Source organism: Carettochelys insculpta, chromosome 18 (genome assembly GCF_033958435.1).
Source record: "Carettochelys insculpta isolate YL-2023 chromosome 18, ASM3395843v1, whole genome shotgun sequence".
NCBI lineage: Eukaryota > Metazoa > Chordata > Testudines > Carettochelyidae > Carettochelys > Carettochelys insculpta.
This window is the reverse complement of record NC_134154.1, coordinates 16,933,185-16,946,044: the sequence shown is the minus strand read 5'-3', so window position 1 is coordinate 16,946,044 and position 12,860 is coordinate 16,933,185. Positions and strand designations below refer to the sequence as shown.

The following is a 12,860-nucleotide window of genomic DNA, read 5'->3' as shown; positions in this document are numbered from 1 at the left end:
TCCAGTTCCTTCTCAAGCCACGGAAATACTTCCATGGATTTGGATTGGGTCCTAAACCCAATTATGGTAAAAGTGAGATGTGAGCTTTCAGTGAATCCCACCAGCTATAGATTGTTTGAGTCTCAGTGAAGCTCAGTGGCTGGTTTGCATCTCATGGTTTTAGTGGTTTCAGGTTCAAAAACTCTCCACAAAACTTGGAATAAAACCATGCAAACCCTAGTGAATTACATCAAAACCAAAGGTACCGGGCTGTCTCCACTCCACTCATGGCCACCGCCTAGGACATCCCCACCTTCAGACATCTGCAGGGAACAGAGGAGGCTGTGCCCATATTCAATTACGGGAGCCATGCCTTCTGCACAACTCAGTGTTTGGGGTACTAGCCTGTCACTCCCCCGATCTCTGAGATTTCTTCCTTAGATTAACGGTCCGATACTGTTTGCACTGCTGCCTCTCCCTTTTTAGTCTACATCTGTCTTGGGCTTGAGATGTTCTCGGTGTGCCTTGACATAGGAAAGCTCTGGTTTCCCAGGTGCTCATGCAGTGCCCTCTGAGATGTCTCAGGCCCAAAAATAGAATAAGTCTGTAACAAGAAGCCAGAAGCAAGTTCCAGCAGAGTGACTGAGGCCCTGTTGCTAAAGGAAGGGTTGGTACTTAGGCAGAATTTTATTCTGAGGAGAGGAATAGGTCTAATTATGGAAATCCAGGACCACCCAAATGTAACCCACATGACTACTGGGTGTGGTTGACTGTCCCAGGTGGTGGAACCTAGACCACTAACACAGAGAGAGAATGAGAATCCTCTACTGCCTTAGCTGAGCGCCAGATGGCTTTTAACTTAAACTGTAGAGCAGGGGTTCCCAAACTTTTCAGCATCATGCCTCCCTTTTGATTTTTCAAGAAAACCTCACACTCCCCCACATCTTCTTTACCAGCATCCAACCCCCTTTTAACAAAAAATTCAATTTGTAATTAAACAAAAAACCTGGATAGAAAAATGTTATTTAAAATTAAAAATAAGCACAAATAGTTTTTCTTGGCACCTTGCGGGTGCCTGGTGCAGCCCCAGCTGGCCAGCTGCCTGAGCCCCATACCAGCCCCCAGAGCTGCCCATGCCAGGCGCCCACCTGCCCAAGCCCTGCACTGCTGGAGTTGCCCACCCACACACCAGCCACCAAAGCCTATTGCCCACCTGACAGCCAGCTGCCTAAGCCACCTGCCTGAGCCCCACACTGCCAGGGCCAGCCATCCACACACCAGCCTCCCAAGCTGCCAGAGCCAGCTGCCCACCTGAGCCGTGGGCCAGCCTCCCAAGCCGCCTGCCTGAGTCCTGTGCTGCCAGGGCCAGCTCGAGCCACCTGACCACCGCGAGCCAGCCGCCCAAGCCCCATGCTGCTGGGGCCATCTACCCACTCACCAGCCACCCACCCCAGCCCCAGGACAGCTGTCCAAGTTACCTGCCTGAGCCCCGCACTGCCAGGGCCAGGCACCCGCCCGCCAGCCCAAGCCGCTTGAGCCCCGTGCTGCAAGGGCCAGCTGCCTGCCTGCCTGCCCACCAGCCACCTGAGCCCCACGATGGCAGGGCCAGCTGCCCAAGTCCCATGAGCCCCACAAGCTGCCTGTCTGAGCCCCTCCCCTTGCCTCCCCCATAGCCAGGCACCACCTGCCCCCTGCTCTTACCCCATCCCTCTCCCCTGAGCCAGGCACCCCCAGCTCCCCATCTAACCTCATCCTACTCCTCCTCCCCTTCCCCCCCCCAACCCACGCTCACTCAACTTTGCAGGAGGCAGCTCACTCCACGCGGGTCTTTGGCAGCTGTCTGCTTTTTATAGCAGCTGCACTAGGTCGCCCACATAAAATGGCAGGGGCTGAGAGCTGGAAGCAAAGGCTGGCTCTTTCTTAGGATGGGGGAATGATGGCAGGGGCTGGGTTACCTCGTGCCCCCTAGTTTGGGAAATCATGCTGTAGAGACTCCTGCACTAAGTTTCAGAGGTCCCAGCTTCAAATCCACATTTGAGGAGAGAGTGGGACACCAAGGACCTAATTCCTGCCCAAAGTCAGTGGTACTTAAAGATGAAAAGCGGGTTGAGTTCTGTTTAGCTCTTCATTATTAGGGTCCCTCTGTCCTCTACAAATCTCCCAATGAACAGGTCTCTGCTGACAACCAACAGCCTAAAGAGAGGCTAAAAAATAGCTGCAGCACAGGACTGTGTTTTATAATTCTGCTGTTGCCATGATCAAAGGTAGTTTGCAGCAAGATGGGAAAATTAAATGTCAGCATTGGAATGCATGAAGGTCACTAGATTCCATTACTTAAGTAACGTATACAGATACATTCTGGCACATTCATTTGTTAACATGGACCACAAAGTTCAATGGGGAACTCAGGTGTAAATATACAAATAGGAAAAGCATCTCCATGTGGAACCGATGGGAACTTCAGTCCCTGCCACTCTATCATTTTTTTCCCCCACTTCTGCTTGCTTTACAGGACTGGCTGACTAAATTTGGCTACCTGCCTCCTCCAGACCCCATCACAGGACAACTGCAGACTCAGGAAGAGCTTGCAAAAGCCATCACAGCCATGCAAGAGTTTGGCGGCCTAGAAGCAACAGGGATACTAGGTCAGTTGGAAATAAGCATGCTCTTCTGTTTCATTTTCACAATCAAAACAAATGAACAGTCATGTAGCACTTCAAAGGCTAACAAAATAATTTGTTAGGTGATGAGCTTTCATGGGACAGACCCACTTCTTCAGATCTGGTCCCTCTGACGAAGTGGGTCTGTCCCACAAAAGCTCATCACCTAACAAATCATTTTATTAGTCTTTAAAGTGCTACGTGAGTGCTGGTTTGTTTTGATAGAATACAGACTAACACAGCCACCCATCTGGCACTATTTTCATGGTCAGCTGCAGAGATGTCTTATAACAGAGTTGGAGACAAGGGAAGAGTTGCATTCTCCTATATCACTGAGCTGCAGACGGTTGACTGTGCCCATCCCAGGAAGCTCTAATATGTATGCAACAACATACGGCCCAGTTTGCAGTTATAGGGAGTAATTACATGGCTCAGGTGCTTTGTTGCCTTCTGTTTTCAACAGCTTAAGACGGGCAATTATTTCACTGGACCCACATGCCTGTGAGGTTCTTATTGTGCTCAGAATAGCTCTTGGTGTGTTTTTAAAAAGGACAGAAGCCATCAGAACTGCTGGGTTGGATGGGTTCTTTTTAGTCATTGATGGCATCATCCAATTGAGGACAAAATAGCTAATTAATGGCTCAGATCCTAATGTTGAAATGTCCTAGTTTTAGCCTTCTTTTTGACAAAGGGGAGAGTAGAAAGATTGTTCCTATAAGACCGACTCACTGGTGTTCTTTCTTTTTTTCTCCTGCTCATTATCCTTGTTTGCATTGAATTATTTTTGAAGATAGCTATCTTCTTTGGCTTTTCTCTCTGCTAAGAAAGCCAGAGCTATTGTCAGGTGCTCAGCCACAGCAACTTGCAGCTGCAGAAGGCTGGGATCTTGGCTAAACAACAGGGTTGAGGGGTTTGGGATTCTATTCCAGGCAACTGTGTATGTGACTGGAAGCAAATCCCTAACCACTTTTTACCTCAGTTTCCCTTCAACATTGAATGTGTTAATGTTTGCAATGGGAGAGCTTTGGAGGGAAAGAATACAAGAATTATGGAAGATTAGTGTTTAAGGTCTGTGTCACTGAGCACTGCTGTGTATCTATCCTAGTGCTCAATTACCTCTTCAAGAAAAGCAGTCACTCCACTTACCTTATTGAGTCCCACCCAAAGCAGTGTAGAGTCTTGCTTTAAGGTTCACTGAATCTAAGTCGTGATGTGGACTTCTCCCAGAGCTCCAAGGCTGGGATCCAGGAATCCTGTTGAAATCAATGAAACAACTTCAATAGGATTGGTCAGACCCCTAAAGTGCAAGCCTCTTCCTGGCCTGTTTGCCTACATGCCGACAGGGCCAGGGAGGAGGGAAGGGAGCAGTGACTACAGGGTTCTGCATTTCAGAGTGGCTTAGGGCTCCTGGTCACCACCGGTGCTACTGCAGCAGGACAGCATCTGGCCCTTTAAATTGCAGCTGCTCTGCACAGCTCCAGCAGCTGGGCAGGGGGGCCCAGCGCTGCAGTCCACGCAGTCTGAGAGTTGACTGCTTCTGGCCTTCATCTTCCATCCCCACACCTTGCCTGTTAGCCCCATGCACTGCCATGGAGTTGTCTAGCCCTTACAAGTACAAGATGCTCAAACCCCACTCTTGCAGTCAGGCCTGCTGACCCGGAGAGGCAAGGGGGGGGCAATGGCCCAGGGACCTGGAGATTCAAAGGCACCCAGCACTCCCGGCCGCTGCCACCATTGCTGTGGCTGTAGTGGCAGCCAGAGCAGCAGGCCCCTTTGAATTGCTGCCAGAGTAGTGCTCTGTGCTACTGTGGAGCCTGGAGTGGGGCACACCATGGTTTGGGCAGTGCTGAGGCCTGACTGCTTGATGCCCCACCCCTTCCACCAGATGCCCTGCCCCTTCCACAGGTACCAAGCCAGCTCCCTCCCCGACACATCTTGCCCCGGCGTCTGCAATGGCTGTTGCCCCCACTGCTTGCAGTGTTGGAACTGGGTCAAGTGCCTTCCTATCCAGACTGTTCAACCAGCCATAGGAGGAATTAGTGAGCAAACATCAAAATCAGTTCTTATTTTCTCTGAATCCATTTGCTTGGCCCCAGGTATCATCAGCACCCTCCTAACATCTGTCTGTCTCTCTCCCTGGCAGTGGTTATTCTTCCTTGAGCCCTGCATAGCATTAAACATAGAAACAACCTCCTGTGGCACAGTCACTTTGCTTTCACTCCCATTTATTTAGGCAAGAGTTAACGAGAACCTGCTAATTAGCAGGCTCTCCTCTTTTGCCAAGTCTAGGCCGTGCCTTGGCAGCTCTCTGCAAGTCATTCTCTAAGCAGCTGCTTCCCTGGTCTTTTAAACAGCTCTCTGTCCTGTTCTCTTATCAGCTTATCACTGAGACACCATGTCTTTCTGTTTTTCATTACATACATGTAATTATCTTTCTTTCATGACATATCAGAAACACCAAGTAGCACAGGAGCAAGGCAGCTTTTTTGGTTTTGGGTCTGTGTGTGTGTATTATGAGCCTACTTGAAAGTTCACACGCTCTTCCTTGTGAATTGGAGGGCTGTGTTTTAGGGCTTTTGTTTTAAATAAAACCATTTATCCCCTCCTTTTTTTTTAAGAATAAAAGCAGATCTGTAAATTGGTGCAGCAGCAGAGTTCTGCTGGTTGTGGAGCTGGCCCTTCCAAATTCTAAACTTACCCAAAAGAATATCAGCTCTTGTTGTCTCTCACAGCCCCAAACTGCCCTTCTGACCCCAACATTTAACCCCTTGCAGCCCTAAACCCACCCACCCCCACCTACCTCACATTTGCCCCACCACTGTCCCCCACTGCACCACAGCTGCCATCTCTGCATGGCTCCTCCAGTCCTCCTACTCCCTTCCCCCATCTGCGACATGGGTAGTTCCTTGCCCTGCCATGCTGAAATGGGACTCAATTTAATTGGTTCAATGGCCGGATCCCTCCTGCTAGTTATTAAATTAATTACATTACGTTCCATTTCACTGCGGCAGAGCAGGGACTGGGAGCTGGAGGAATGAGTGGTAGCAGCAGTGGGAGCTGCAAATGGCTCCTTAAAGAGCAGCATGCAGGTCAGAGTCACCCAGCCAGCAACCCTTAGAAAATCTAATGTTTGGGTCCTGACCCATAGGTTGGGAATCCCTGACATGGACCCTGCAGGTATGAACTAAAAGTTCCCAGGTGCACTTTAATGCAGAATACTGGGAAGAAATGTGCTGCTGTCACTGAGCCTTTGTGTCATTTGCCTGTGGACAGGCACCCTGCACAGGGCACCAGGGAACAGTGTTCCCTCTGATTTTTTCTATCCATGAGCAGAATAAATTTTATGTGTACTGAGGCATGTGCAGATGTGCACTATTGATAGAAACCCATACTGCCTGCTGTGAGTGACTGTGGGTTCTCTGCTAATCAGCTGTGCAGAACCTGAATCTCTCCTGGGTGGCCTCCCAAGTGCTCAGCTTACAGGGACCACTGCCAGGGACCACAGAGCTCTTGTTTGTTTCCTTTGTCCCATCTTTTAAAAATATCACATAGCCAGTGTTAGGGCTAGGCCTGCCCCATGCCTTCAAAGAGCCCTCACCTCATCGTAAAGAAAATAGTACATAACCAGTGTTTTGGGTTTTTTAATTCTTTTTTTATCCCAACAAGGAGAAGTGTAGAGTCCTGCACTTGGAATGGAAGAATCCCAAGTATTGTTACGGGCTGGGGACCAACTGGCTAAGTAGCAGTGCAGCAGAAAAGGGCCTGGGGATTACAGTGGTTGAGAAGCTGGGTAGGAGTCAACAGTGTGCCCTTGCAACCAAGAAGGCTCATGGCATATTGGGGTGTGTTAGGAGGATCTTTTCCATCAGATCTAGAGAAGTTGTTGTTCCCCTCTACTCGGCACTGGTGAGGCCACATCTGGAGTATTGTGTCCAGTTCTGGGCCCCCAGTATAGAAAAGATGTAGATGCATTGGAGTGGGTTCAGCGGAAGGCAACAAAAATGATTAGGGGGCTGGAGCACATGACCTATGAGGAGAGGCTGAGAGGTTTAGGGTTATTTAGTTTGAAGAACAGAAGAATGAGGAGTGATTTGATAGCAGACTTCAACTTCCTGAAGGGAGGTCTCTAAAGAGGATGAAGAGAGGCTGTTCTCACTAGTGACGGATGACAGAACAAGGAATAATGGTCTGAAGTTACAGATGGGGAGATATAGGTAGGCTATTAGGAAAAACTACTTCACCAGGAGGGTGATGAAGCACTGGAATGCGTTACCTTAGAGGTTGTGCAATCTCCATCCCTAGAGGCTTTTAAGTCCTGGCTTGATAAAGTCCTAATTGGGATTATTTATTTAGGATTGATCCTGCTTTAGGCAAGGGGCTGAACTCAGTGACCTACTGAGATCCCTTCTAGCCCTGGGATTCTTTGATTCTATGAGAAGGTTAGCCGATGCTACGTAGAAGGTCTAAAAGCCACACTGTGGCTGCGTCTACACGTGCACGCTACTTCGAAGTAGCGGCAGCTACTTCGAAGTAGCGGCAGTAACTTCGAAATAGCGCCCGTCACGTCTACACGTGTTGGGCGCTATTTCGAAGTTGAAATCGACGTTAGGCGGCGAGACGTCGAAGTTGCTAACCCCATGAGGGGATGGGAATAGCGCCCTACTTCGACGTTCAACATCGAAGTAGGGACGTGTAGACGATCCGCGTCCCGCAACATCGAAATAGCGGGGTCCTCCATGGCGGCCATCAGCTGGGGGGTTGAGAGATACTCTCTCTCCAGCCCTTGCGGGGCTCTGTGGTCACCGTGGGCAGCAGCCCTTAGCCCAGGACTTCTGGCTGCTGCTGCTGCAGCTGGGGGTCCGTGCTGCATATACAGAGTCTGCAACTAGTTGTTGGCTCTGTGTATCTTGCACTGTTTAATGAAAGTGTGTCTGGGAGGGGCCCTTTAAGGGAGCGACTTGCTGTTGAGTCCGCCCCGTGACCCTGTCTGCAGCTGTGTCTGGCTCCCTTATTTCGATGTGTGCTACTTTGCCGTGTAGACGTTCCCTCGCTGTGCCTATTTCGATGTTGGGCTGAGCAACGTCGAAGTTGAACATCGTCGTTGCCAGCCCTGGAGGACGTGTAGACGTTATTCATCGAAATAGCCTATTTCGATGTCGCAACATCGAAATAAGCTATTTCGAAGTTGGGTGCACGTGTAGACGTAGCCTGTCAGTGCTATTTTCCCCATATAGTTTCTTTAGGCCAGGGAGAGATTTCCCACTCCCTACCCAGCCAGGGTTGCTGGGCATTCCCAATAGTGCCGGTCCAGTCTTGATGGATTAGTGCCATTTGAAAACCCAGCAGCTCTCTCAACAGCCCTGTTGTGAGGAAAGTGTGAATGCCAGTGACAGTGAGAAGGAAAAGCATTCCCTTCTGAGTCAGAGAGAGAGACGGGAATGGCTGCAGGCACGTTTAAGGGGAACATTATCAGTGCTGCATTGCCACCCTTTGCACGAAGCCAAGGCATCTGTAATGCTCACTCCTCCCACGCTGCCTTTTGGGAAGGAAGTTAATTTTTTTAACATCCTGTTTCACTCTCTGAAAGTGGAGAGGAGATATTAGGTCAGTTTTCATCCCACTATTTCAAGCCTTTTTTGTTCTTTGAAATCTAGATGAAGCTACGCTGGAATTAATGAAGACGCCTCGTTGCTCTCTACCTGATCTTGCTGAGTCAGAGACCAGGAGGAAGCGGTACACTCAGGCCATAACAAAGTGGAATAAAAGGAACTTATCTTGGAGGTAGGCATTCATCTTTCACTCTTCTGGTGTCACAATGAGGAATCCATACACAGAGCTGGGTTAAATAAGGCTTGCAATGAAGTTGAACATAGCTGCGTTAAAATCTGTTCCTTCACCTTTCCAGATACCATCAAGCCATGTTTTTAAACTGTTCTTCACACATGCCTCAGCTGCAGTCTCAATTTTCAGCAAACAGGAATAGCAAAGTAGACTCAAACCTGTATCTGATAGATGTGATCCAGTGACATAGCAGGGTTTATTTAGCCAAGTTGCAGCTGTTAGGTCTTCTTTGTCTTGAAGGCTTTGGATTCCTGGCTTCCCTTTGCCAAACTCCAGCAGGTTCTGACCAGCATGGCTTCCCTTCCTCATTGAAAAAGGGGGACTTACGAACCTTTTTTGGGCCCACGGATGATCTTTCTCCCCACTTTCCTGAAAGAAGAGGTGTATCTCACACCCACACTCTGTGGCATTCTGTCTCTCTCAATAGACTGAGGAGCCTGCTACCACGTTTGTGAGTGGAGTCCTTTAGCTGAGACAGCAGTTAGATCCAGAAGTCTCAGGCTGAAGTTCTGCTATTGATGACCAACCAAGGAAGTGTGATGTTACATGTATAGGATGTTCTTTCCCCGCCTTCCCCGGTGGAGACTGAAAGCCTTGAGAACTGTTTGGGACCTGATTTCCTTTTCTTTCCTACCCTCTCCTCACTCCCTCAAGGAGCATGGTTCATGCTGGCTGTTCTTCAAACCATAGCCAAAGAAAGCTGGATGCTTCTTTCCCTGCTCATTAACTCGACAGTAAAACATAGCTGCAGAGTCAAATGAGCTGATCCTGCTATCCCAAAAACTCAAGCTCACAGCTTGTAGAGAGCTCTGTTAATGAAGTATAAGATAAAAGGCACCAGGATAGACTCACAGGTGGAACCCACACGGACTAGTGTAACCACTAGCTCTCAGGAGCAAGTCTGTTCAACAGTAGTGCACTCAGCCCCACTTCTGCTGTTGACAGTGATCTTAAGTGGGAAAATGCTTTATTTTTCAGCATTGTCCAATGGGGATCTTACTTTGAGGGGTGATCTAAATACATAGCAATCAACTGTTAATGTTAGCATGAAAAACTCCTTCCTCCTGGAGAGATTTTGAAAATCAGACCCCAAGGAGTTGCTATTAATAGGTTTTTAGTGATCCAGTAAAAGCCAGTGGGTGGAAGAATGACCTTGTCTGGTTACCCTATGACAGCACTGAATCATATGAGAGCTATCTGCTTAAGAGACAACCTTGTCCTTTAACAGTCAGGGCTGGGGCTCACTTAACATCAGTTCCAAGGACAGAAATTCTGTTTGGGAAGGAATCCATGAAGCTTTGCTGGCTCTGACGTTCTGCCAGACCCTCAGCTGAGGTGAATTACGGATCTGCACCAGAGGTTCTGACTCTGGTGGCCATCATGGCATGACCCAAGACGTCCTGGTACTGAGTCACTAGCATAAGGTTTACAGTGGGGAATGTAAACAGGCAGCGTACGTAAGTCAACCATTCAGTTGACTTATCCTGTTTGGCATCTGTCTTGTTTCAAATTCATGATGAGGTTTTGTGATGTGTCTGTGAAGGAGGCCATAAGAAGGTGTCATTGGGGTTCTGTCTTAAAATGGTCTAACAGTGGTGATATAAAACTCCCAGCTCCTGAAAAACTGGGTTAGACTTTTTCTACTTCTGCTTCTGTTCAGTGTTTGCACATGTGTTCAGCAAGGTTATGTGCTACTCTTTGGAGTTACCTATACCTGTGAGAGGCTGTCACCATACAGAACTTATTATGTGGGGTTTATGCCCCACATGCAGGATTAAAGGAAGACTTTCAAAACTGGCATTAAAATTTACCAGCCCAGGCACAATGCTTACTTGTTTGACTTTACCATGGTGATTGAAGACAATGGGGAAAAAAATGTTCATGCCTCTAAAAAAAATGGTGGAATATAATAAAAAGGCCAATAGAATTCTGTGAGTCTGCCCCATGGAGTAGCCTCTGGGTGCCCCAGAGAGGGGGATCTAGCATACTTAGTGATGATGGAAAAGCAAAGACATCCAGTTTAAAATGTGGAAACAAGCTCTGAAGGTGATGCCAGTGAATCATATCTCTGTGCACTTACTACTTTTCTTTGGTCCCTCCTAAGTTGTCCTTGGGTGGCCAAACCCCAAGCAGATAGAGATCTCAGAATAGTGGTATACAGTCTGCAAACAAGTGTAGGTCCATACACGTGCCTTTTTCCAAGATATAGGCCAGGTGGTAAATTTCCAGCAGAATAAAATACATAATTCACCTTATTTTTAACTAGGTTTCAACTGTAAATGTAGTGTCATGTCATTACCAAAATGAAAAGGCAGTCATGTAGCACTTTAAAGACTAACAAAATAATTTATTAGGTGATGAGCTTTCATGGGACAGACCTGCTTCTTCAGATCAGAGCCATATTAGAAGAGACTCAATACATAAAGCACAGAGGTCCAAAAATTGTTGTCAAGTTTGACAAATCAGAAGGGCAGAGGGGCAGCAGGAGAGGGTGTGTGGTGGGGAAGTTAAGAGTTAGATAAAACAAAGTATGTAAAAGAGTCCTTATAATGGGCCAGGCAATTGTTGTCCTGGTTCAAACCACATGTCAATGTGTCGAATTTGAATATGAATGACAGTTCTGAGCATTCCCTCTGTAAACAGTTGTCAAAGTTCCTTTTCAGACTTTGAGATCATTAACAGAATTGGCCCACTCCACTACAGTGCTGGCTGACAGGCTTGTGTGCTAGGAGGTTTTTTATGTGTGTTTTGTGTCCATTCATTCTTTGTCGAAGAGTGTTTGCCGTCCTTCCCACACATATGGTGTGTGGGCATTGTTGGCACTGCTCAGAACTGTCATTTATGTTCAAATTCGACACATTGACATGCAGTTTGGCCCTCTGTGCTTTATGTATGGAGTCTGTTCTGGTATGGCTCTGATATGAAGAAGTGGGTCTGTCCCACAAAAACTCACCACGTAATAGATTATTTTGTTAGTCTTTAAAGTGCTACTTGACTGCTTTTTAGTTTTGATAGAATACAAACCAACATGGCTACGTCTCTGTCCCTATTCAACCTGCAAGTCATTTCCAAGGCACTCAGAAATGTAATAGGATCAAGCTGGGAATGAACTGAGTTCGGGATTTATCTCTGATTTTTTTTTTTCATGTTGAAATGACTTTAAAAACCGTATGAACTGGAGCCCTCCTCCCCACAGGATAGTCTGTGCTGGATCAGGCAGGAGATACTGCAATGAACAATTTTACTTGCAGCTGATGGGGATTGGTTTGTGGGGTAAGAGTGCCCTCTGCTGGTGCTAGCAAAAGCTGATTCAAATGTTAATATGGCACAAGAGAGAATAATAGTGGCTCATCCTACCCAATGGTAATTAGAGAAGGGAACAGCCTGTGTTATCACCCAGTGCCAGTTTCCTGAAGGATAGTTTCCCCTCTCCCTTCAATTTTCAGCCTAAATGTCCTTTTGCTTAATATCATTTTATTGCTTCCAGTTACCTTAGTTGGGATTGTTCCTGCTTTGAGCAGGGGAGGGACTCGATGACCTCCTGGGGTCTCTTCCAACCCTGTGGTTCTATACCTTGCTGAAGGACAGGGAGTTTCCATAAGCAACTTCAGCTAATGCATTACATTTCTATTGCACTGTGCACCACAGCTGCACAGTGAGCTAGTGATCAGTGATGAAAGGACAGGTATTAACTTACGCTACGTCTACGCTAGGCAGAGTAAGTCAACCACAGGTACGCAGTTCTACTTACGGCAATTGTGTAGCTAGAGTCAACATATCTACACCTAGCTAACTTGGCTGTCTCTACTGGGGAAGGTTGAAGGGAGAGTTTCTCCCGACATCTCATGAGGAGTACAGGGGTCGATATCACGTGTCCATATTAGATGTGCAAAAGTGAACCCCGGAAGATCGACCCTCAGTGGGTCAATGATCTGGGGTAGTGTGGATGTAGCCTTGAAAGACTATATGGACCTAGTGAATTAAAGGTATTAACATGACTGCTTTACTGTCTAGCTTTAAACAAGGTTTGAGGTTGGACATACAAACCTTAGTCTACTCAGTACCATGGCAAACAGCCTAAGAAATTTGTGCTTAAAATGTGGAGATTTATACATGAAAGAAAAGGAGCTAAAGCAGGTTATGAACAGGTTTTAAAATTAAAATGGGATGATTGTATAGAATAAATGTAACCAAAATGAATCAAAGTTCTTTTTAAAGGAGAGGTGCCAGTTAGTCTTTTATTTGACAACCTTCCCTGTGGGGAGAAAGGAGTTAGTTTTGTTGCCTAGCTCAGAGAGGTAAAGGATGGTGTCATGGCTCCTGGGTCTCAAATGCTGGCTTGCAAGGCTGCTGGGACCAGCCCGCCTCCAAACCTCCATA

At 47.4% G+C, this 12,860-nt stretch overlaps 1 protein-coding gene across 1 annotated transcript in view; it reads left to right on the top strand.

Moving 5' to 3' along the window:
• Positions 1 to 12,860, top strand: part of MMP17 (matrix metallopeptidase 17) — a 174,494-nt gene that overhangs the window by 119,376 nt on the left and 42,258 nt on the right. Inside the window, exons 3-4 of the mRNA XM_075013048.1 lie at positions 2,492 to 2,624; positions 8,294 to 8,420. Coding sequence (XP_074869149.1) covers positions 2,492 to 2,624; positions 8,294 to 8,420 — 260 coding nt within the window. The remainder of the gene's footprint in view (positions 1 to 2,491; positions 2,625 to 8,293; positions 8,421 to 12,860) is intronic.